At 37.6% G+C, this 25,915-nt stretch overlaps 1 protein-coding gene across 3 annotated transcripts in view; it reads left to right on the top strand.

Annotated features, from left to right (window-relative positions):
- Positions 1-25,637, top strand: part of UBQLN1 (ubiquilin 1) — a 51,483-nt gene extending 25,846 nt beyond the window's left edge. For 2 of the 3 annotated variants that reach the window (XM_080819867.1, XM_080819869.1), the window contains 10 exons: positions 1,651-1,802; positions 4,546-4,661; positions 9,618-9,880; positions 10,341-10,499; positions 10,679-10,913; positions 16,936-17,078; positions 19,989-20,072; positions 21,321-21,436; positions 21,669-21,840; positions 23,663-25,637. In XM_080819867.1, coding sequence (XP_080675993.1) covers positions 1,651-1,802; positions 4,546-4,661; positions 9,618-9,880; positions 10,341-10,499; positions 10,679-10,913; positions 16,936-17,078; positions 19,989-20,072; positions 21,321-21,436; positions 21,669-21,840; positions 23,663-23,815 — 1,593 coding nt within the window. In that variant the 3' untranslated portion in view covers positions 23,816-25,637. The remainder of the gene's footprint in view (positions 1-1,650; positions 1,803-4,545; positions 4,662-9,617; positions 9,881-10,340; positions 10,500-10,678; positions 10,914-16,935; positions 17,079-19,988; positions 20,073-21,320; positions 21,437-21,668; positions 21,841-23,662) is intronic. The other variant, XM_080819868.1, reaches the window with a different exon arrangement.
- Positions 25,638-25,915: the final 278 nt, after the last annotated feature.

Genomic DNA, 25,915 nt, shown 5'->3' with positions numbered 1-25,915 from the left:
GCTAAACGTCTGACTTTGGCTCACATCTTGATCTCAGCATTGTGGCATTGAGTCTCCATTCTCTTGAGTTGGGCTCCCTGCTCAGCAGGGAGTCTGCTTCCCGCTCTGTCTCACCCCTCTATCATCCTCCCTCTCTCGCTCTCTCAAAGAAATAAAATCTTAAAAAAAAAAAAATGAAAATAGAAAAATACAAAACCATGTATTCTGCTGCTCATTACATTGTTGCTATTTCTAGTAGCTATCTAAGGAAAAAATGTCATGTCAGTAATAGGAGAATGGTTAAATTATTGATTGGCCTCTATAGGATATTATCAAATGGTATTTTACAAAGATTTCTTTAGTTGTTTGGAAATTGTTATCTTCAGTAAAAAGGTCATATATTTTCAGGTAAAGGAGGGAGAGCTCAGATGGGAAAGCTCCAAAATATTTACTGTAACATAATTTTGCATTATCTTTTTGATTAAAAAACAAACGGTTACACTGAGTGTTCATACGCAAAGGTAGAGTGTGATGACCTTTAATGCACTTCTCATTTTCAACAGTGATTGACATATATAGTCTGTCTTGTTTTATTTATATCCCTCTGCACTTCCCCTTCCCTGCCTTCTGCAAGATTTTATAAAATCTCAGGTATTATTTAATGTGTCTTCCTACTTCCTACCAAACATACCCCCTTTTATTTCCAAAACATTCCCTTGGTGATAGTGCCTTCATCTGTTGAGACCCATTTCTGTAGGGCATAGGGTAGAGTGGTTTAGGATGTGATTCTTCTCTGAATTTGGACTGATTCTCTGAGGTAGTTTGTTAACGTAGATTCCTTGGTTTACTCTGAGATTTCCTGATTTGGAGGGTGGAGTAAAGCCTAAGCATACAGGTGATTGTGATACAGATATGAAAAAAACACTGATCTAAATAAATAAGGTTTTTTAAAAAATAGTATGAAGATCTTTTCTCTGTTTTTGCATGTTATTGTCCCTGGAAACCCTTTCCTCAGGTTTTTTTGGCTGCTTCCTAATCTTTCTTTAGGTTTCATTGCAAAGCTTTCTTTAATTGCCCTTGTGCTTCCTCTGTACTTTGTGGTTTACTTGACTAACTCCTTCACTGCTGTCCTTCAAGGAAAGATTTTTGCTCTGTATTTTTGCATGTCGATAATACTGTATGTGTGTTTGTGTAGATAATACTTCTTGTTAAGGCTGAAGGAAAAGGTGGGGAGGAACTAGGTATAATAGGCTGAGAATATGAGGTTGGCTCTACATGTATTCAGCTAGAATGGAGCAGGACTGGAGATGGAAAGCTGAGGCATAGATTATTGTAAATGTGGTAGCAGCTATGTGTGGCTTGAACTATAGTTAACACCACTGACACAAAAAGAACAAGGATATTGGGAAGAAATGGGTTGTCAGGCCTTAACAGAAAGTTGAATATAGGACATGTGTACTTACAGTAACACCTTAGTGTTGAAGATGAGTGAAATGTTAATACTCATTTCCCACCATGATTAAGATACTGATGCAGAAAAAATGTATCTTTATATTGTTTGAATTGTTGCAGTATCTGTCAAAAGGGGCCTTTTTGAAGTACTAGTAGAAACTAGACTAGGTGGTGGTATGCAAACACCTGTAATAATTATTTTATTTTTATCTTATTTAGTTCAAGGAAGAAATTTCTAAACGTTTCAAATCACATACTGACCAACTTGTGTTGATATTTGCTGGAAAAATTTTAAAAGATCAAGATACTTTGAGTCAGCATGGAATTCACGATGGGCTTACTGTTCACCTTGTCATCAAAACACAAAACAGGTATGTTTTTAGTATATGTGCTGCCGAAGCGAGCACAAAACAGGTATGTTTTTAGAAGACCTGGAGCTTTAGATGTGATGTATATACAGTTTATAGTGTTTATACAGTTAACCCTTGAATAATGGAGGAGTTAGGAGCACCAGTCGCCATGTAGTCAAAAATCTAAGTATACCTTTTGACTCCCTCAAAACTTAATTACTCTAGCCTGCTGTTGAGTGGAAGCCTCGCTGGTAATGTAAACAGTTGATTAACATATTTTGTATGTTATGCGTATTATATACTGTTTTAATACTACACGCTAGAGAAAAATGTTATTAAGAAAATCGTAAGGAGAGGGAAGCCTGGGTGGCTCAGTTGGTTAAGCCACTGCCTTCGGCTCAGGTCATGATCCCAGCGTCCTGGGATCAAGTTCCGCATCGGGCTCCTTGCTCGGCAGGGAGCCTGCTTCTTTCTTCACCTCTGCCTGCTTGTGCACGCACATGCGCTCTCTCTCTTTGACAAATAAATAAATAAAATCTTTAAAAAAAAAATCACAAGGAGAATACATTTATAGTACTGTCCTGTGTTTATTGAAAAAAAAGTTGAAGTATAATTGGACATCTGTAGTTCAGACCTGTGTTGTTCAAGAGTCAGCTGTATTTCTTTTTTTTTTTTTTAAAGATTTTATTTATTTATTTGACACAGAGAGAGAGATCACAAGTAGGCAGCGAGACAGGCAGAAAGAGAGAAAGGGGGAAAGCAGACTCTCTGCTGAGCAGAGAGCCTGATGTGGGGCTCAATCCCAGGACCCTGAGATCATGACCTGCGCCAAAGGCAGAGGCTTAATCCACTGAGCCACCCAGGCGCCCTGAGTCAGCTGTATTTCTTAAAAAACAAACAAACAAAAACAGTCTTGGGTGCCTGGGTGACTCGGTTGCTTAAGCATCTGCCTTCTGCTCAGGTCATGAGCTCAGGAGTGTGGGATTGAGCCCCATGTTGGGCTTCTTTGCTCAATGGGGAGGCTGCTCCCTCTCTCTCAGATAAATAAATAAGATCTTTAAAAAGAAAAAAACAAAAAATAACCGGTCTTGGCTTTAATGGCTTTCTCTGCCATTAATATTTAGATAGATTAAAATTCATTTATTTGTTGTTGATAACAAGTTAAAAAAACAAATGATTCAGTAATGCTGATGCTTACACATTGATATTTTAGGGAGTTCATCAGTATTAAGCCATATTTCTAAATTAAGTCATAATTCTGAATTGTTTGAATTACAGAATAAGCAAATTAATGTGTTTTTAGTGATGCTTTTTGTTTTAGGGAGATTTTGGGATAAGCTCATAGGTGTCTCATCTCCTTGGCAAACTACAAATGAATAGCCATTTTATCAGTTTTTTTTTAAAGATTTTATTTATTTGAGAGAGAGAGTGTGAGAGTGAACAAGCACAAGTGGGGTGGGCAGGGGGAGAGGGAGAAGCAGACTCCCTGCTGAGCGGAGAGCCTAATGCGGGACTCAGTCCCAGGACCCTGGATCATGACCTGAGTGGAAGGCTGATGCTTAACTGACTGAGCCACCCAGGTGCCCCTCCTGAAGACATGTTATGTGTTATTAAATAACACAGCATGTCTGGTATAATCATTTAATTGAAGTCCTACAGAATACATAGGCATGACAGTTGGTGACTGGTTCTCAGCAGTTGTAAGACAGATCTTGACTTTAGAAATGTTCTGATGAAAAAAATGTACGTCTTAGAATCAATGAAAGAAGCAGTGAGTGAGATTCAGAACTCTTTTTTTTTTTTTTAAAGATTTTATTTATTTATTTGACAGACAGAGATCACAAGTAGGCAGAGAGGCAGGCAGAGGGAGAGGAGGAAGCAGGCTCCCTGCTGAGCAGAGAGCCCGATGTGGGACTCGATCCTGGGACCCTGGGATCATGACCTGAGCCGAAAGCAGAGGCTTTAACCCACTGAGCCACCCAGGTTCCCGAGATTCAGAACTCTTAACTTGTATCAGATAGAAGGGGTTTCCAAAAAGTGTCTCGTTTTTTTACCTAGAGATAATTTTTTTTTTAAAGATTTTATTTATTTATTTGTCAGAGAGAGTGAGCATAGGCAGACAGAGAGGCAGGCAGAGGCAGAGGGAGAAACCAGCTCCCTGCTGAGCAAGGAGCCCGATGTGGGACTCGATCCCAGGACCCTGGGATCATGACCTGGGCCGAAGGCAGCCACTCAACCAACTGAGCCACCCAGGCGTCCCTACCTAGAGATAATATTAAGGATTAAATTAATACAAGTTATTACTAGTATTGATTTCTCAGTCTGGTTTTGATGACGTCTTTTTATTTTTTACTTTTAACAATTTCAGGAGGGCTGAGTAGAACTGCCCCCCAATCCTTAAGAACTTGGAAGGGAGTAGATAAAAAATTGCTCATATAGTCAAGCTTTATGGGTGTGATTACTTACTGATTTCTCCTCCATGGGGTGACCTATCTCCGTATCTTACATTATCATTATGATTGTAGTGAAATATTTATATACCTATACTGGGGGGGAGCAGTTGAAGTATAACTTGTATAGGGCTTTTCTATGTTTCTTTATACTTATGTTCTTAATGCTTAGTTATCTCAGGTGTTTACCTTATGACAATTTGAATTGGTCTGAAAACTTACAGTTTTGTTTCTGAGAATTCTGGAAATTTCAGAGGTTCTTTTAAAAATAATTAGTTCCACTGTTTACACCATGATTTGGTTATTTTTCCTAGGCCTCAGGATCATTCAGCTCAGCAAACAAATACCAGTGGAAGCAACGTTACCACATCATCAACTCCTAGTACTAACTCCACATCTGGTTCTGCCACTAGCAACCCTTTTGGTTTAGGTAAGTGTCTTTAGTTATTTTACAGGGATAGGGAAAAAACCTGTTTTTCACCCAGGGTGGTTTTGGATAAAATGATAGAATTAAACACTAAATCACTTCCACAACAACAATAATTACTTCTAAAGCTATTTCTTTAATTGTAGGTATTAAGGAAGTAGTTGGGAATACAGATGTGCTTTGTTAGCTCACATTTACATTTAATAAGTGATAACTTGGTGGCTCTTTTTTTTTTAAGTAATGAAAGAGATGTAAGCATATGTGTACCTGATCTGACTTACAACATCATTGAATCTAAGGAAGATTAGCTAATTGTTGATCATAAGCTAAGCTAACCCCCTGAGTAATTTTCTTGATTTGAAAACGAGGGACTCAGACTTCCATTAGTGTCTTAAACTCAGTGGAGGGCTGGGGCCTAGGAGCAAGTCCATTGGCTAAGGAGCTCCTGACATCAGCCAAAACCACTTTTCTTATTATCAGTTTTATACTGAGATTCTGTGGCAGGTCTTGGGGAAAACAGTATTCTGAAATTAACAGACACTGAACTAGATAGCTAAATGGTTTGATGCCTCTTTCAGTTAAGTTATATAATAGTACTTTGCAAAGACATTTTAAAAAATATGAACATTTTTCACATATCAAGGATCATACCTTTGCTTACTCTCAGAAAAAGTTTTTTAGTAATTTAGTCCTACTGTGCCAACTGTGTTGGATACCTTTTAGGGTATGACAGGGTTTCACATTTTCTTTTCCTTTTTTTTTTTAAACTTTTACATTTTTGCTGCTCTTGTTTTCTAGGATGATCTTAGGGTAAATGTATCTCTTCTGGCAAGTTTTAGATGGCAGAATCATTGGCATGAATAGTCTAGAGAGATAAGTATGAAATGTTCAGTCATGAAAGGTATTGTTGAAGTAAATGGTCTTCCCTCTTCCCTCATTTTATAGGCAAAGAAATTGAAGCCTAGACAACCTTTTAGTTAATTTGTCTGAGGCCATACATCTCCCCATTTCCTTCATTTCTAGTCTCATTCCTATCCCCTCCTATCTCCATTGCTTTTCTTCATCATTTATTCCATTTACCCCATATCGTTATTCTTTTTTGGTGCTTCTTCTCATGAAGGCCTCTCCTATGTATAAAAGCTACAGACTCCCACCACCACCCTTTCCTTTGCTTCTCTTCTTAGCTATTTTTGGAAGAGGCATTTTACTTTTTCTGTCTCTATTTCCCTTTCACTAAGTTTGCTGTGGTTTCCCTCTCCCCCCCCAATCACTTCATTGAAAATTCACTTGATAAGGTCACCATTGACCTCTTGGCTTGTCGAATTTAGTGGACACATTTTTGTTTTAATTAAGTTTCTCAGTCCTGACCAGTCTATCCTTGAAATTTTCTTCCTTTAACTCCTATTACTGTTTTTCCCTGGTTAGTTTTCTGGCTTTTTTTTTTTTTTTTTTTTTTTTTTTGGTCTCATTTATGGGTTTCTTTTCTTCTGATTGGTATTCCCCAGAGTATTGCCTTTTCTTTTTTCTTGTTAAGATATCATTTTCTGGGACACCTGGGTGGCTCATTCGGTTAAAGTGGCTGCCTTCGGCTCAAGTCATGATCCCAGTGTCCTGGAATCAAGTCCTGCATCGGGCTCCTTGGTCTGCAGGGAGCCTGCTTCTCCCTCTGCTTCTGCCTGCACTCTCTCTGTCTCTCTGACAAATAAACTGACAAATAAATAAATAAAATCTTAAAAAAAAAAAAGAAAAAAGACATTATCTTCCTCCTGTGTCTTGATGACTCTCAAGTCTTTACCTCAACCATAGCATTTACGAACTCCCTGTCCTGTGTTCAGCTCTCCTCTTTTTTTTTTTTTTTAAAGATTTTATTTGTTTTTATTTGACAGGCAGAGATTACAAGTAGGCAGAGAGGCAGGCGGAGAGAGAGGAAGGGAAGCAGGCTCCCTGCTGAGCAGAGAGCCCGATGCGGGGCTCGATCCCAGGACCCCGGGATCACGACCCGAGCCAAAAGCAGAGGCTTTAACCCACTGAGCCACCCAGGCGCCCCTCAGCTCTCCTCTTTGATATGTCTTGATGTTCTCTAGTACTTCGGCCTGTGTGTCTCTTCAGAAAGCAAAGGAAAACAAATGCAGAAACTTACCTTGCCTCTCAAACTACTACCTGTTCCCCACTAAATCTCTCCGTACCTTTCCTCCATCCCATCCCATGCAAATATTCCCTGTTGTTACTGCCTTGATGCAGTTCCTTGACTTTTAAAAATCTGTTATGTTTACTCTAGTCATTTCCACACTGTTATTAGAATAAGAACATCTGAAGTGACTGTTCTGCTTAAAATCTGTCAAGACTTTGATTTAGCTTTTGCCTACCTCTCCATTCTCATTTCTTAACAAAGCTCAACAGTTTTATTAGGTTATCTATCTTTTGGTAATAGATAACCTCAAACTCCTTAGCGTCTTACCACAAATCGTAATTTCTTGGTCCAAAGCTTTTTCTTCAGTCTGCAGTGAGCCCCCACCTACGTGGTCAGTCCTCAGGGACTCAGGCTAATGGAATCCTGCCTTCGTGTAGCTCTACCACTTGGGACGTGGCAGAAGAGACAGCTAAGAGTCTCAAGCTGGACCTTCTTACTTTTGCCAGAAGTGACACATTTCTTGCAGTCCTTTGGTCATAACTAGTCACATGAGCCTGTCCAGCTGCAAAAGAAATAAAAGGCCGCATGTGGAATTTTTGGTGAGCCCTGCTATCTGCCATTCTAGTCAAACATGAATTTTTTGTGATTCCAGGAACACATCGGTAGTCATATTTATCTCTTTGCTTTTCTGTATAATGTTTGTTGTGTTTATTATTAAATCTTTCTTCCAATTCTTCCCATTCCTTGCCAGCCTGTTCATTTTCTATACTCATTGTCATCTTATGGAAAGCAGCCATTCCACTTAGGTACTATATCACGATAGTATCTTGTGGCTATTTCTGTTATAAGAGTACTGATTCTGTATTTGTTTTCCTTGTCTGCCTTCCCACTACATTGAGTTCTGTGTGTAGTACTTGTTTCTTCTCAGGTTATTCCCCGCGTGGGTAGCACAGTCCCTGGCCTATTAGAAAGTGCTCAGTAAATAAGGAAAACAAATACAAAAACTCTTTTCTTAAACTACTTAAACTACTGCCTCTTACCCACTAAATCTCTTTCCATACCTCTTCTCTATGCAGTTATTCCCTGTTACTTCCTTGAATGAATGCATTTGGTTGCTTCTGTAATTTTTACAGTTAACATTTTATGATAATCACTCAGTCATCTTTGATCTGTTAGGTTTTCCCATGACTTAATTCCTCCAAAGAGACATGTGTTTCCATTTTAAGTCCTGGCCTTTTCTCTCCTTTATCAGCAGCTGCTCTGTTCTAACCAAATTTTATAGGTGAATTCTACTTGCTGAACTTAAACTAGTCTTCTGGGTAAAGATTATTTCAAAGTATAATCCAGTACATATTTTTATCTCTTCTTTGAGTGGGCCTGTTCTAGGGTATCTCTGTGACACCAGCCAATCCTCCAACACTATCTCGGTGTCTAGTAGTTCAGTTCTGACAGTACCTACCTGGAGTTAGTGTCCGATCACATTGTTTTAAAAGTGTGTCATTCAGTTTGCCAAGACTGCTTCTCCTTCAGATACCAGTCCAGGTATTGGACCATGTTTTTGACCTGCAGGCTGTACATTGGCTATGCATTGGAGGGTCCCACAGTTTTCCTCCACGTTTGATAATTCGCTAGAACAGCTTACAAAATTCAGGAAAATGTTTATGTTTACCAGTTTATTGTAAAGGTTACACTTTAGAAATAAACAAATGGAAGAGAAGCATAGAGCAAGAAATGGAGGTGTGGGAGAGTGCAGGGTTCCCATGATCTATAAGTGTTCACCAATGTGGAAGTTTCCTGAATCTCATTCCTCAAGAATTTTTATAGAGCTCAGTCTCTAATCTAGCTCTTTTTCCTCCTCTTTCTGGAGGTTGGTGGGTGGCTAGAAGTACAACTGTTTTTGTCACTTGTCTTTTTGGTGATCACCCATCCTGAGGCTGTCTAGGTGCCTCACACTAAGTAAATAATTGGCATAAATGAAGTGTGATTCAAAGGGGCTTGTATTGTAGAACAAAAGACACTCCCTTCACTCTGGAAATTCTAAGGCTTTTTAGGAGTTCTGTGCCCAGAATCTGGGACAAAGACCAAAAATCTATTGTGTTGTACTGCACATAGGAAATACATATTTAAAATATATATTTTTAAAGATTTTATTTATGTATTTGTCAGAGTGAGAGAGCACAAGCAAGGGGGGAGCAGCAGACAGAGGGAAAAGCAGGCTCCTTCCTGAGCAAGAAGCCCTATGCAGGACTCAGTCCCAGGACCCTGGGATCATAACCCGAGCCGAAGGCAGACACTTAACTGACTGAGCCACTTAGGAAATATTTAGTTGGTTTTATTATTTAAACTTAAATATCAAAGTGAGTGGATTTTTGGCTGATAATAGTTACAGAAATGGAAGAGTTTTACTTTTTTTAGTTTTACTGTTTAGTTATACTCCTTTTTTAGTTATACTATTATAGTTTTACTATTACTTTTTAAAGGTAATAGGAATTCTGTGTGCTTGAAAATGGTTTTTCAGGGCACCTGGGTGGCTCAGCCAGTCATGGTCTCTGGGCCCTGGGATCAGTCCCACATCAGGCTCTCTCCTCAGTGGGGAGTCTGCTTCTCCCTCTCCTCTACTCCTCCCCCTTACTTGTGCCCTCTCTCTCCCATGCTCTCTTCTCTCAGACAAATCTTTAAAAATAGGTGGTTTTCCATAATGGGACTGTTGAGTCACTATTTTTGCATTTTCATATTTTAGCACAGTAGTATTAATGATAAAATTTCTGACTTTGATTTATCCCTTATCTTTTTCCCTTTTCTTCTTATCTTTTCCCTTATCTTCTTAGGTGGCCTTGGAGGGCTTGCAGGTCTGAGTAGCTTGGGTTTGAATACTACTAACTTCTCTGAACTACAGAGCCAGATGCAGCGGCAACTTATGTCCAATCCTGAAATGATGGTCCAGATTATGGAGAATCCCTTTGTCCAGAGCATGCTGTCAAATCCTGACCTGATGAGGCAGTTAATTATGGCCAATCCGCAAATGCAGCAGTTGATTCAGAGAAATCCAGAAATTAGTCATATGCTGAATAATCCAGATATTATGAGACAAGTATGTGGAAAGTTCTTTAAGTTCATTTAGCTAAAGAATTATATACTTAGTTTTTACTTAATTTCTTGTGCTTAAGGAGCTTGCCTTTTATAGATGGCTAAGCTACAAAAAGAAATCCTGGTATTTATTCAGGAAAACTCAGCAATACACTACTTTGGATTGTTTGAGATTTGAGCTTTCTGCTGTATTTTAAAGATCACTGTAAATGGTTATTTTGCAGATTTAAGAAGCGAAAAGAATCTGATTCAGGAGATGGGCATTCATTCATAACAGAGTGTTTCTTGGTGTTACTTGAATGTTAGATTGAGGTGACAGCAGGAATTATTGAAAATAAGTTTCTGATTTAATTATTAAAGACTATTAATTCATCATTAGAAAACTTGTAAACAGATCAGCTGTGTGTTGGTTAATAGTTAAAGTAATTATAAAGTGCCTTTTTATATGAATATCTTTTTCTTAGACATTGGAACTTGCCAGGAATCCAGCAATGATGCAGGAAATGATGAGAAACCAGGACCGAGCCTTGAGCAACCTAGAAAGCATCCCAGGGGGATACAATGCTTTACGGCGCATGTATACAGATATTCAGGAACCAATGCTGAGTGCTGCACAAGAACAGGTGATAACGCAGGCCCCTGCGGCTTAGGCCAAAGGGCAGCTCCTGATTTAACACAAATACGTGTGTGATTGAAGGGTACCTTTATGGTATGGAGCATACAGTTTTCATTAAAAGAAAGTTCCATATCTGTTATTTAAAACAAAAGCTTATTATTTATGATTTTGTGTCTTTTATTACAGTTTGGTGGTAATCCATTTGCTTCCCTCGTGAGCAATACATCCTCAGGTGAAGGTAGTCAGCCTTCCCGTACAGAAAATAGAGATCCGTTACCCAATCCATGGGCTCCACAGGCTTCCCAGAGTTCATCAGCTTCCAGTGGGACCACCAGCACTGTGGGGGGCACTGGTGCTAATGCTGCCAGTGGCACTTCCGGGCAGAGTTCATCTGCACCAAATTTGGGGCCTGGAGTAGGAGGTAGGCTCCTAACAACTCACACCACTTTTCTTTATTATCCTCACTTTTTTGAATAATGAAAACATTTTTTATACTGTTACTCTTTGTGCTGTGTGTGTGCATGTGTGTGAAGTAACTTTTATGAATTATCTTTTCATGTTCCAAGTTTTTTAATGGGAGTTTTAAATATGTAGTGATTAGTATTAATCACTTGTGTGCATTATAGTGGAAAGGGTTACTAATGAGATGACCCCCCACTTCATCCATAAGATGGTTTTGAGAGAAGTGGGTGGTCATCTCATTTCAACAGTAGGAAAACTGAAGTCCAGAGAGAATATGATTACTAGTGGACTTCCTACTGGAGCACGTGTTTCTTGGCTTTGGTCTAGTTTCTGTTGTAGATCAGTGGATTCCCAAACTCTGGTCCTAAGTGAGACTAGGGCTAAATGTACTGCATCAGAGCACCTGCCAGGTTTGTTAAAAAATCAGATTCTCGGCGCACCTGGGTGGCTCAGTTGGTTAAGCATCTGCCTTCTGCTCAGGTCATGATCTCAGGGTCCTGGGATCGAGCCCCGTGTCAGGTTCTCTGCTCAGCGGAGAGCCTGCTTGTCCCTCTCCCACTCCCCATGCTTGTGTTCCCTCTCTAGCTGTCTCTTTCTCTAGCAAATAAATAAATAAAATCTTAAAAAAAGAAATCAGATTCTCAGGTCCTAACCTCAGACCTTATGGATCAGAATCTTCTACAGTGGCTTTAAGATCTGTGTATAAAGCTGCTGGAGAGTCTGATAACCGAACAGGTTAGGAATTTACTTTTGATCATTTCTCTGTAGACTAGACTCAGCAAATGGAAGTCCTTTTGTCAACTATTCAGATGCTAAGAACTAGGTCTAAAATCTGTAGCTAGAGTTAACGATTTTAGTCTTAGTGCTTGGCATGGAAATGAGAAGAAGTGAAAGCATGGGGCCACTTCCCTAAGGTGAGAAGGACTCGAATGTGCTTTAAAAGATGGTGGGTAGGGGCGCCTGGGTGGCTCAGTGGCTTGAGCCTCTGCCTTCGGCTCAGGTCATGATCTCAGGGTCCTGGGATCAAGCCCCACACTGGGCTCTCTGCTCCGTGGGGAGCCTGCTTCTCTGTCTCTCTCCACCTGCCTCTCTGCCTACTTGTGATCTCTCTCTGTCAAATAAATAAATAAAATCTTAAAAAAAATGAAAAAATAAAAGATGGTGGGTGTTTGGCAGAGGAAGTGGAAAGGTGAGGTGCTGGATGAGGAATTTTTTAAAAAGTCATTACTGAGGGAAGTCATAATGGGGAGTCATTGGTAGTCACTATAGTATATATCCTTTATAGACTATAGTGGGTATCATGAAGTTTTTGAATATAGTAAGGAGTTGATAAAAATTGAAGTATTGCCTTTTTTTTTTAAGATTTTATTTATTTATTTGACAGACAGAGATCACAAGTAGGCGGCGGGGTGTGGGGGGAGCAGGCTTCCTGCTGAGCAAAGAACCCCATGTGGGGCTCGATCCCAGGACCCTAGGATCATGACCTGAGCTGAAGGCAGAGGCTTTAACCCACTGAACCACCCAGGCACCCCTGAAGTATTGCCATTTTAAAAATTGAACTCTATTTGACATAGTGTTAGTTTCAGGTGTACAATGTAATGATTCAGTGTTTGTATATATTCCCAAATGATCACCACAGGAAGTCTAGGTTACATCGAAATAATATAATTTAATTAGGGAAAAAAATTATCCTTTCTGTATTTTACTTACTGCTTATTTCATTTTTAAACTATCTTTGAGATAGCTACTTTATCCACATTTGAAAGATCTTAGAGCAGACAGAGCAAAGACTTAACCAGTCTCCTGATAGGTGAATTGCTTTTTTTTTTAAATTAACTATAGCATTGTTATCTACAGTAACAACTTATGTCAAAAAATCAGTTTTGTGACTTCTTATTCAGATTTTTTACTTAATGGCTTGATACTTCAAGATTTCATGTTATTGTTTCCATCAAAGGAGAACCAAGAACAGCGAAAGGAAATGCATTCTGCTGGCCTAACAATTTGTTAGCATAGTATATACACTATTGAGATTTTTACTCAACTCTTTGCAGTTACACACACACACATAAACACACATACCTGTAAAGATAAAACTCTGGACTCTCTTTTGCCCAGTAAGCACTTACTCTATAAGATGAGGAAATCTTAGAGCAGGAGTCAGCAAATTTTTCTTGCAAGGGGCCAGGTAATACTTTGGGCCTTGCATGTCAAGAGTAAAGCTAGGGGCGCCTGGGTGGCGCAGTGGGTTAAAGCCTCTGCCTTTGGCTCAGGTCATGATCTCAGGGTCCTAGGATCAATCCCCGAATTGGGCTCTCTGCTCAGCAGGGTGCCTGCTTCCTCCTCTCTCTCTGCCTGCCTCTCTGCCTACTTGTGATCTCTGTCTGTCAAATAAATAAAATCTTAAAAAAAAAAAAGCAAAGAGAATATTATGAGAGAAAATACATTGTGATAAGTAGAAATATAATAATAATTGAGTGTAATACTTTTTCATATATACATACTAATGATAGGAATGGAATTCTTTTTTAGGGATGACATTTGCTTAATTGATGTTCACAGTGTTTCCTGTTGTCAAGATGTGTAATGAGATTTTTCTTAAATATGTACTCATTTCAAAAGTATATGATTTTAATAGCATAGTTGTCAGTTGGAAGCATTTGTAGGATTGTGTTAGATTCTTCTTTGCTTTAAATATGTCATTGCAGATTAATCAATTCCAATTGGAGGTTAGGTGGTAGGACCTCAATTACAAAGTTAAATGACTTCTGAAATGTGGAAATTTTCTTTGCACTTGTATTGAGGTCCAAAGAATGCTGCTGGAACAGTAGTATGAACTTAAAAAAAAGGTAAATTCGTGGGAATGGAGATCTCATTTTAACTTTTGACAGCAAGAGAATGTATAAAACACCTTGACATTGTCATTTAAACAATTTCTGTTATTGTCAAAATTACTTTACCACAGTATGAGTTCCACAAGTTTGCATGCTGTTTGTCTTATAATTATGGGTAGAATTCATTGGGAAACATTATCAAGTCTCTAGCAAAAGATAATTTCGAGAGTCATCTGGTGTTTTGTAATGCTGGTTTGGTGGTTCAGAATTTCAGTCTTAGCCTTTAGCTAAAAAAATTTTGAAGTAAAACTTTACATCTTCCAAAACAAAAACTTTACTTCTGCTAAGCCATCAAACTGCTGCTGTGTGGTTGGACAGGTCAGGGTATTTCAGACAAAAATCTATGGGATTGACTATGGCGAAGTTCACAAGAGAGAAAAGTTCACAAGTGTTCACTATTGATACTTCTGCTGGTTGAATAATGTGACAGTTCAAAATATTTTCTGGAGTACCTGCTGGTGAATAAGACAATGAATAACCATAGTTTTTAAATACCTAATTTTTTAAAATAAGCTTTCTGTATTCAACTAGTCCTCCACATATGTTTTCATCATCATCATATTTTAGCTGATTTTGTTTCAGGTCGCATTGAATTATGTTCTGGACTTTGAAAGTAGTTTTGCCTGTAATTCTATGCAGACTGTTTATAAAGGCTAATTTTTCAGACACTTTAAACTTGGCATTGACTTCTCAAACAAGAACTGAGCAGTAACATCTGTCAACTCATTAAAAACAAAGGAATACCGCTCAGAATAACTTGCATTGTTTTTAAATTGAATATTGATGCTGTGAGTCTAATGTCCTTAACTCTTGAGAAACTGTTCTTGAAAGGGTAATGGACTTAAACGAGTTTATTTCTCTGGACACATTTTTATTTGGCTGCTGCCAAATAATTAAGCATGCCAATTCACCACCACTAATATACTGCTTTCCTTTTTGGCTAACAAATAAGCCACTTGGAAACTTACTGGTTGTAGGCTTAATTTCATTTTTTATTTTTGTAAAGAAATCTGGCTATGATGAGGTGGCTGCATTTTAAATTTCGTATTTTCCTGGCTGTTGCTTGTCTCTGAGTTGGGCATACTGCAATGAGTGCTTAATCTAGCAGTGTTGAAGTATATTGTATTCTTTCATTGTCATTGCATAAAAATACAGTGCTTTGCCATCTCATTGATAAAATAATCCATGCTCCATTGTGCCTTAAAGCACAATATTTGTAGTCCAACTTTCTCTTTTTCTTCTTGTTCTTATGTGATTAGTATGTTACTGGTAGTTAAAAAAAGAAAATAACAACATGATACAGCAATAGTGTGGTGCACTGAGCAGCCTTCTGGGTCTGCAGCAGTCATTGAGGGCTGCGCACAGCCTCTGTTGGACTACTCAGCCATGGTGGTACACAGGCAGCCATTGACAGTGAACACCTGCGCATGACTATTCCAAGAAAAAATTTTTTTAAAGATTTTATTTATTTATTTGACAGACAGAGATCACAAGCAGGCTTCCTGCTGAGCAGAGAGCCCAATGTGGGGCTCGATCCTCAGGACCCTGAGATCATGACCTCAGTGGAAGGCAGAGGCTTAACCCACTGAACCACCCAAGCGCCCCTCCAAGAAGCTGTTATTCATGGACACTGAAGTTTGATTGCATATAGTTTTCACATTTCACAGAATAATTTTGTTTCTTTAACTATTCAAAAATGTAAAACCATTTTCACCTTGTGGGTTGTACAGAAGCAGGTCATGGGCCGTATTTGCTCTGCAGGTTGTGTTTATCAACACTTGTATTAGAATATTCTTAGAGTCCAGGATGTAGAAAATAACCTAATTGAAAACAACTTGAGAAAATAGGAAAAAAAGACTGATTACCAAAAAACCCCCAGCAGAATTATAGTAAGTTAGAAAAATAAATAGAAAGTGTCAGTGTTTTAAGCCTGATAAAATTACGCTGGATGGAATGAGAGCAGAAGGGAAATGAAAAAACTAATGAGTTAAGTTTGCATATAATGAGTCTGAGAATATATTTGAGGTTGAGTATATGTAGTCAGCAAGTGAAAATCTGGTTATGTGTTGAGCAAGTTAGTTTTCAGAGAAAGTTGAATTTGCATAAATTTAACTATAGCTCTTAGCAAAAAAAAAAAAAAGGAAAGAAAGAAAAGAAAAAAGTAACAAGCACCTTTGCACCTTAAGTAATTGAATTGTCACAACCTGCCCTTTGCAGTAGATAGTACTTAACTCCATTTGACTGGGGAAACTGGAAGGATGAAGAGGCCAAAAAACTAGCCCAAGTTTACATAGTTAGATTAGGTTTGAACCCAGGTAATCCAACTCTAGTCACTGTTCTTAGTCTCTGCTCTAAAATGTTAAATGTGCCTGCTATTTTGCTGAGTGAGTGTCAGTAATGAGTGAAAGTGGGATGGAGGCTACATCTGGTTTTCCTGGGTATGAGAGGGCTTACGTTCTTTAAGTAGGAGCATATCAAATGCTGGATGTGATTCTTCTGCAGTCCTAGAGGAGATGTTGGCCCAGACTTACTCTCTGTATAGGGTTTTTCTTTTTCTTTCTTTTCTTTTTTTTAAAGATTTTGTTTTTGACAGAGAGGGACATAGCGAGAGAGGGAACACAAGCTAGGGGAGTGGGAGAGGGAGAAACAGGCCTCCCACTGAGCAGGGAGCCGGAAGCAGGGCTTGATCCCAGGACCCTGGGATCCTGACCTGAGTTGAAGGCACACACTTAACAGCTGAGCCACCCAGGCACCTCTGGGATTTTTCATAGTAATTTCAACCATATCTAATTTTTGCTTCTTAAATTGACTTTAGAACCCTAGCGTAACTGTTAGATGTGATTTTATTGTAAATGTATCCAGAATGTTTAACATCATAAACCCTTCTTTACTGTTATATGTTGTGTGTGTAGTTGTGGAGATCTTAGTTTTAAAATTCTTTCTTGGTTCAATTGATTAGTAATATGTTTGCTCATCTGCAGTTCCTAAAATTACATATGGTATATATTGTATTTTAAAGCTTTCACTTCTGTTTGTAGGTCTTTTCCTTGATACAGTGTCTTTTTTTTTTTTTAAACAAACTTTCAGCTAGTATGTTCAACACACCAGGAATGCAGAGCTTGTTGCAACAAATAACTGAAAACCCACAACTTATGCAAAACATGTTGTCTGCCCCTTACATGAGAAGCATGATGCAGTCACTAAGTCAGAACCCTGACCTTGCTGCACAGGTGAGTTTGTAATTATATTAAAAAGGACTGTGTGGTGTAAATTGAAATAGCCTAATCAAATAATTGTGATTTTGGCACATTTGGGTTGTGTTGTGTTACCTACTACAAAAGTAGGTAAATTGCATCTCTAATATTTTGGACATTTTGTTTCTTTGCAGTAAACTAATTCTTCATATATAATTAAAACATTTTCTTCTCTGCTCTTTATTGGCTAGAAAGAAGTATAGGTTTACTCTGTATCTACATATGTTGATTTAGGAGATGAATATAAAGTTTTGGATTACTTTCCCTTTGGAAGATATGTTCTTTAGTGAAATGTAAATCTTGAAAGTGATTAAGTGCAGTGGTAATACATTTCTTGGAATACTTGTGTTTATTAGATCACATAGATTTTGCGTAATAGTCATGTTCAAGATAGCAGTTATAAAATATCCTGAAATCATTTTTTAAAGGGAGAGGGAGATTTGTGGGAACACTGTTCTCATTCTTTCCATTATAGATCGCCCCTCAAAGTTAGTATAATGGTATTTTATTAATTTATTCATTTTCTAAATTGTTTTGAAGAGACCGTAACTAAGGCAATTAGTGGATCTCAACCCTGGCTGAACATTTAGGATCTCTTTGGGAGTTTTAAAGTTAAAAAAAAAAAAAAAATCTCTCTGTCCTGAGAGATTTTGGTGTAATTACATCTCATTTCCCCTATTCCTGAAGTTCCCTGGGCAATTCAGGTGTTCCCCTAGGTTAAGAACAGCTGGGCTTGAAAAACCTTGGAGAATATTAAGTAACCTTGATATAATAAACCTAGTTTATATTTGCTGGATATTAAAAATGACTTCTATAAAGTATAAGGGATTATAAATATTTTCCTTTATAGTGTGTTCTCATTTCCAACATTCTAAAAGCTTTTAAAGTTACTTTTCTTTATGTCAAACAAAATGTTTTTATTTTCTGTAATCTGGAACCATTCAAATATATAGCAGACATCTTTGTGTTATAATCCTCAGCAGTAACTTCTGCCCTCTTAATATTTGTGGAATTGGAAACAAAGAACAAGTTTTTAGGTGAATTTTTGTATATTTTTGTTTTATTCATATAAAAATTATCTGAGTTATTAATATTAAATGCTCAACCCTCTGTGATCATAGCACTTTTGTTTTAAATAAATGGAAAATATGTTGAGTGATGGCATTTGTATGTTTTTAAATGTCTGATTAATTAGCACTGAATGTGCATCTTGTTTAAAAATTTTGACTTTACACTGAAAAATAAAATTTTAAAAAATAAATAAAAATTTTGACTTTAATAAGTACATTCCCAGCCATTTAATTAAATTAACAACATTATAAAGTGACTTGAGCACTTTGACATATTTTTTTTTTTCACTCTAAAGCAAAATGTTAACAAAGAAGGCTATATGTGGATGTCTTTTATTGTAGGCAATTTAGAAATGTTTACAGCATACTCTGGTTATCAGCAGATTAAAGGTTTTAGTTTTTCTGTTCTGATTTTGATTTTTAGAAACAAAAAAGTCTGAATATATAAACCATATTGTTGTATAGTCAGGTAAGTTAGGAGAAATATCTGAAATGAGATAATACTTTTCTGAGAAAGAATGAATCAGTTTAAGATGCCATGCTGTCTCAAATGACATGAATCCTGAAAGATAAATGTGGTAACTTTATTAATCTGTTCATAATAAAAAATACTTTACTGGAGTCAATAAAGAAGCAGGTTTGTTGATCTCAAGTTGGTATTATTTTATGTACTGTGAATTTATTGGTCACTTGGAAACAAGTATGGATATTCACAAAACACTGACTTCCTCCTACTTTCATTATTTTGTTGGAATTAACTAAATAATCCACTTTGTAACAATAGACAAAGGAGGGAAAGTGGAATTCTGTTTACTTCTAGTGTGTATATGTAATTAATTGCTCTCAAATATGGTTAACTTCTTGAGGGCAAGGGTCATTTTACTTTAACCTCCAGACTTTGGACTGGTAAATAGGTGATCAGTAAATCATTGTCAGTTGACTTTTCGCTCCTTCTGGGGAAAGTGATAAAATTTTCATCTTTTTCAAAGCTTTGAGAATTAGTTTCTGGTTATGCTGATCGTGTATCATAATCTTATTTTCAGATATTAACATTAATATTGACCCTGACTTTAATTCTTAACACCTGTGTGAACATTCGGAGGCATGCCAGTTTTCTTATCTCTGGTGGTAGTGAGGTGAAATCCAGAGGCTAATCTTGGTGTTCTCAAATGGATTTACATCTTTCAGATCTTAACACATTTTAATACTTGCCCCAGAGATCCTTTGGTGCTAGTCCTGGGCGGATTTTCACCTAGCAGCTCCATTTCTCTGTCAGGGTGGTTGCTGTTCTGGTTATTTTTCTGGACCGAATACTAGCTGTTTTGCAGTAGGCAGGCAGATAGATAGAGTGGTTCCAGATCTGGATTTTTCTCTGTGCTTGCCACTTGTGTGTTGAGGTGTCTGAGCAAGCCATGTATCGTTTCATGTATTGATGCTTATGTTTATTCTGTCAGTGTAGCAGTGAATGTATCCTCCTGAATACCATTTACCCCCATTTTTCTCTTAAGGGCAAATACTCACCTTTGCTCAAGGAAAATCCTAAGAAAATGATTGTTTTTATTTTTTAGGATATTGCATGTCATTATCATACTCATCATTCTCATTGAGAGAGAAGATGCCTTGTTTTGTTTTTGTTTTTGTTTTCCCTGGAGATCCCTCTTGCGGACAGTATCTTCCCTTCTCCTTTTTTATTCATGTTCTACCTTCCTCCCTTTAAGTGCCAGGTTAGGCACTTGGGGAAGATAGACTGTTAAACAAGGTACATTACTTGTTTCAGATATTTCCAGTTAAAATTGTTTGAACACTTGCCCCATAGATGATGCTGAATAATCCCCTATTTGCTGGAAATCCTCAGCTTCAAGAACAAATGAGACAACAGCTCCCAACTTTCCTCCAACAAGTGAGTAAGAAAAGATGCTAGCTGTCTTCGGTAATGATTTGCTTGAAAAAGTTTGATAATAAACATTTTCCTTGCTCTTCTCTGGCTGATGGCAAACCATAGAAGTCAGTTTGATAATGCTGTCAGTTTGCAGAGAATTCAGCTTGATCTTAACTAAGCCCCATTTCACTGCTGACCTTTTGCTTATATTTCTTAAACATAAATTCTGAGGAAAGGACCATTTTGTTTTTGCTTTTGAGGATTTAGGATTTTGAATGCTTCGTTAATACCATAAACCATTTCCTTTCACTTAACTAACTTTGAAGTGCTTCATTGTGTCATGTTATGCTTTATGGTTTAACTAATCTCGAGTAATAGGAAGGAGCTACCCTGTTCTGCTTTACAGGTTTGGTTTCATTGTAATGCTTTAATTCCTACAAATTCATGGAATGTCTCTTTTTTGAGGGGTAGATCTCATTTCCTCAGACTCGGAATTAGCACGATTAAAATTGTCAGTGTTGTCCTACATGGAAGGTTTTATTATTAAAAAACAACAATAACAACAACAACAACTTGAGATTGGAGTAGTATTTTATTATTTAAAAAGACAAAAGGCAGTCTTGGTGTTTTGAAACTGGTAGTTCTAGGGCTTTTAAATATTATACAAATGATTCTTGGGCTTGTAAACCATTATCCAAGGTTAGTTATTATCCTTGACATATTATAATGATGTTAATGTTAACCAATCTTTTTTGGTCAGTCACGTGGTATATATTTGGAAGGAGTGAGGCTGAACTCAGGATACACGTATTAACTTCAAATTTGGAACTATTGTTTTAGAGTGTATCTTACTGGTATAATTGTTTAATCGGCAACAGATAACGTTTGGTCGGGAAGAATATGTGGCTTTTACTGTATGTAACCACGTTACATAAATTGTGCAGTTGGAGGTTGTCTCTTAGAAATAACACTTCTGTCTTCTGTTGGAGAATGGGAGCAGTTGTGGATTTCACAGTAGCACCTGATTGTCTTTCACTATGAAAAATGGCTTTCATGATGGACTTGGGAGGAGGTCAGTTAATGATTTGCACACTAGGTTTGCTGTCAAAGAGGAAGTGCTTGTGTTTATCTGGGGAAAGAAATTCTGGATTACCAGTGTCTGGGAGTAAGGTTTTAGGTTTTCTCCAGAAACATAGCAAAGAAACATTTAAATTGTACTTTCACTGATTTTAATTCCCTTGTTAACCACCTGTTCTCTTTCTTCCTTAGATGCAGAATCCTGATACATTATCAGCAATGTCGAATCCTAGAGCGATGCAGGCCTTGTTACAGATTCAGCAGGGTTTACAGACATTAGCAACGGAAGCTCCCGGCCTTATCCCAGGGTAGGCTTATTTGGGGATGACTATGAAAATGCAGCTTCTTCTCTTTTAAATGTCCTTCTGCCTATTTTTGTTGAGATTGTTTTCAAAACTGAGTTTTCAAAATTAAAAATGTTCATTTTAAGAAGATAACAGCTAATGCTTTGTTAAAATGTTAACTGATTTATCATCAGGGGCCTGGTCTGGCCTCCTGTTGCAGGAGCTTAGGTTTATTAACCAATTCATGCTTCCTTAGGTTTACTCCTGGCCTAGGGGCCTTAGGAAGCACTGGAGGCTCTTCAGGAAGCAACGGTTCTAACTCTGCACCTAGTGAAACCCCAAGTCCCACGACGACGGGAACCACTGAGCCGGGACACCAGCAGTTTATCCAACAAATGCTGCAGGCTCTTGCTGGAGTAAATCCTCAGGTGAAGATTCTTTTCTGCTCACATTTTGTATTTCTTGTTGGAAATTTAGAAATTTCCACAAACAACAAAAAAAGAAAGAAGGAAAGAAAGAGGCAGTCCTTTAGGGTTTAGAGTATAATGAAAAGCACAAACTTACACAACAGGCATTACAAAAATTATAGACTTCGGTGTCCTATTAGACACTGAAGGAAACAGTTGTAAGGGAAGAAATGTTACAACTTTGCCTTTTGGAAGTTGCCTTTTAAAATGCATTTTTTTACAGTCCCTCTTTGGAAATTATTTGAAATGCGTTGTATTCTATAAAAGTTTGTCAAGGAGAAATAGAAACTTGATTATCCCAAATACCTCCTGAACAGCTGTAATTACAGTTCTCTCTAGTCCTTGTATTTTATTTATTTGTTTACTTATTTACTTTTTAAAGATTTTATTTATTTACTTGAGACACAGAGAGAGAATGAGAGAGAGCGAGCATGAGAAGGGGGAGGGTCAGAGGGAGAAGCAGACTTCCTGCCAAGCAGGGAGCCTGATGTGGGACTCGATCCCAGCACCCCAGGATCATGACCTGAGCCGAAGGCAGTCGCTTAACAACTGAGGCACCCAGGTGCCCCTAGACCTTGTGTTTTGGCTTAAAGAAAAAATCCTGTCTCTCCCTGCCCACTACTACTTCCTGTGGTAGCTTGTGTTACATATATAAACCTCACAAAAATGTGGACTTCTAATAATATTCTTATATCTGGAAACATTTATTAGCTTTACTAAGAATCTGCCATTGTATGAGGATGATAGCCCGTCAAACCTGTTACGGTAGATTGCCCCTGTAATTCTGCATGGCAAAAAATAGAGCATGCTTTCTGATTTTAAGCCTTATTAAATATAATAAACAGGGCAGGGTTTTATCCTGTACAAGTATTTGTAGTCCCAATACTAATACAGCTTCTGAATCAATGTAATATTCATGGAATTAATAAGAAAAAAAGATTTTAGGTATTGGACAGAATTGTTATGTAATTTGAACAATCTACAGGCCTCCTTATTATCAGATTGGCCAGGATTGATTGATCATTTATGTATTTTTGTCTTACCTTCATTTCTGAAGAAAGATTTGAGGTGGCTGAATTGTCAGGAGTATATTCTGGGGGCCTGGAACTCTCTTGAAGACATGACTGGCCAGTGCAGAAATTGAATGCACATCAGAATTTTGTACCTGAGAACTCTGCTTTTATATATACCCAATTGGTCAATAACTACAAAATAAATCATTAGTTCTGAACTATTTGCATATATACTTTTAGGTTTCCGGCATTTTCACCAGCTTCTTAAATATATCTGATGTAATGGATGGGGTTTATTATGTGATTTCCCCCAAAATTTTATTTATTTTTGAGAGAAAGAGTGCTTGTGTAAGCGGTGAGGAGGGTTAGAGGTGGATGGGGAGAAAGAATCTCAAGCAGACTCCCCGGTGTGACGCTGGACTTGATCTTGTGACCCTGAGATTGTGACCTGAGCAGAGATCAAGAGTCAGATGCTGAACTGACTGAGCCACCCAGTGATCACCCCAAAAGAGATTTTTTTTAAAAGCAGAGTTTTGTGTTCTGTGTGACAGGACTAAGCATAAATTAGACTATTTAAAATAACAAAATTAAGTGCTAATAGGCTTTTAAATATGTTCACTGTGTTTCAAGAGAGGCCAGTGTTTTTATAGCTTAATAGACCAGCAGATTTGTAAAAGAGCATTTAAAACCTTTTAGAGGTTATCTAGGTGTGACACAGACTGATTTTCCTTAGAGTTTTGGTTAGTGGTTTTTTTTTCTTCCTTTAACAGCTACAGAATCCAGAAGTCAGATTTCAGCAACAACTGGAACAGCTCAGTGCAATGGGATTTTTGAACCGTGAAGCAAACTTGCAGGCGCTAATAGCAACAGGAGGTGATATCAATGCTGCTATTGAAAGGTTACTGGGCTCGCAGCCATCATAGCAGCATTTATGTATCTTGAAAAAATGTAATTTATTTTTGATAACGGCTCTTAAAATCTTTAAAATACCTGCTTTATTTCATTTTGACTCTTGGAATTCTGTGCTGTTATAAACAAACCCAATATGATGCATTTTAAGGTGGAGTGCAGTAAGATGTGTGGGTTTCTCTGTGTTTCTTTTTTTTTTTTTAACAGTGGGAATCAATGCTTTTTCATTTAAGGCTACTGCATGCATCAAACACTTCTGCATTTATTGTAATTTTTAAAAAAACATCACCTTTTATAGTTGGGTGAACAGATTTTTGTCTTGCATCTGTCCAATTTATTTGCTTTTTAAACATTAGCCTATGGTAGTAATTTATGTAGAATAAAAGCATTAAAAAGAAGCAAATCATTTGCGCTCTATAATTTGTGGTACAATACTGCTTATTGTGACTTTGGCATGTATTTTTGCAGACAAAACGCTGTAAGATTTATACTACTGACAGTTTTTGCTTTATTTGTATACAGTGTAGTATGCACAGTTGGGATTGCATTTCTAGAAACAAACTGCAGTAGATTATCTGAGCAAAGCACCTGTAACCAAAAAAGTGAAGATAAGGAAATATTTTAAAGCTGAGTATTTCCTGATTATGTAGAATCTTACAGCATCTTTGACAAACATCTCTCAGCAAAAGTGCCGTTAGTCAGGTTTGTTGAAAATAGAATAGAAAAGCTGATTCTGGTTATCTCTCTAAGGACATTTAATTGTACAGACAACATAATGTAACACTGTCTCAACATTCACAGATTGACTGTAAATTACCTTCATCCGTGTGCAGACTGAAGGAGCACTGTAGTATAACCCAAAAGTGCATTTGCCTAGGACTTCTCAGCTTCAACAGGCATTACAATTTGTAATTGAAATGTTGCTTTCACTGAAAGTGTTTTGATGTTTCAGTTATTTTTAATTGCCATATTAAAAATAGAACTATCTTTTGGGTTTATCAGTTTTCTCATGCACAGGCAATACATGAATTTAAAATGATTTGTGAGCCACTTGTTTCTGAAGTGTTTGGTAGTTCTATTAAGAAATAGTTAAATATTGTGCTTTTCAGAGCCTCAGAGAAGGGGAACTGGGGGCGGGGGGTAGGGGATCTCTCCTGGATTGGGCCAGCCTAAATAATACTGGCAACCAAGATTCTGTTAGGATTTCTGTGCATATAGTGTAGTAAAGAGGTATCATTCAGGGGTGAAAAACAAAGAGCCGTTTTAACAATGTTGAGTACATTTGGCTGTTCTGCAGCCTTTTTCTTCCCTCCCCAAAGAAGTTCTGTTTGCTTAACTCTCAAGCTGTTGGGGTGTGGTACATTCCTTTAGGACCAATTAAAACACAACTTTGGGGTCAGTGATATACTTGGCTGACTCTGGTTCAGTATTCTCTTAGGTCGTTATATTCTCTCATGTACAGTTACAGGAAATTAAAATGTTAAAGTAAACTAAAATGAGTTCAGACCAATAAAATCAAGGGAAATACAAGTTGAATTCCATTACTTCTGTAAGTTGCTTGCTATTAAAAAAGGTCAAGAGGCCAGGTTGCCCACCAGCCCGTGCACTGTTCTGACACTTTCCCCAGCAGGAAAACATGAGTGATAGTCAAGGTGGAGGCATGACTAGTGGAGGTTGTTAAGGATGATATTCATGTGTCTTTGCTCTCTCTGCCTTATGCCTCAGTCTGGTTCAAAAACTTTTGTACTGGCAAATGGTGGTATACAGTGTGGGATAGTGTCATAACCAATTTGACAATTTATTAATCACAAAATAACAATAAATCTCTAGCTTTTACACTTGGTTTGTCTTGCCTTTTTTGTAGAAAGAAAAGGATGTCTTCAGTTTACTTTCTCTTTTCATGTCCTTTGAAGACCACTGGAGTTGATTTACCCCAGATTTTATCACACTTCAGATAATTATCAGTTTTTAAGTTTCCCCAATTAAGATCTGTATATACACTGTATCGTGTATTAAAAAGATAACCAACTGGGATATCAGCTGACCTGAGCTCTGTTTGCTGTTTTTGGTACCTAACTTGTTACTTGACTTTGAGTAAAGACATGATTTCTCGT

This window comes from Martes martes, assembly GCF_963455335.1.
Source record: "Martes martes genome assembly, chromosome: 12".
Taxonomy (NCBI): Eukaryota; Metazoa; Chordata; class Mammalia; order Carnivora; family Mustelidae; genus Martes; species Martes martes.
This window is presented reverse-complemented; position numbering and strand designations above follow the sequence as displayed.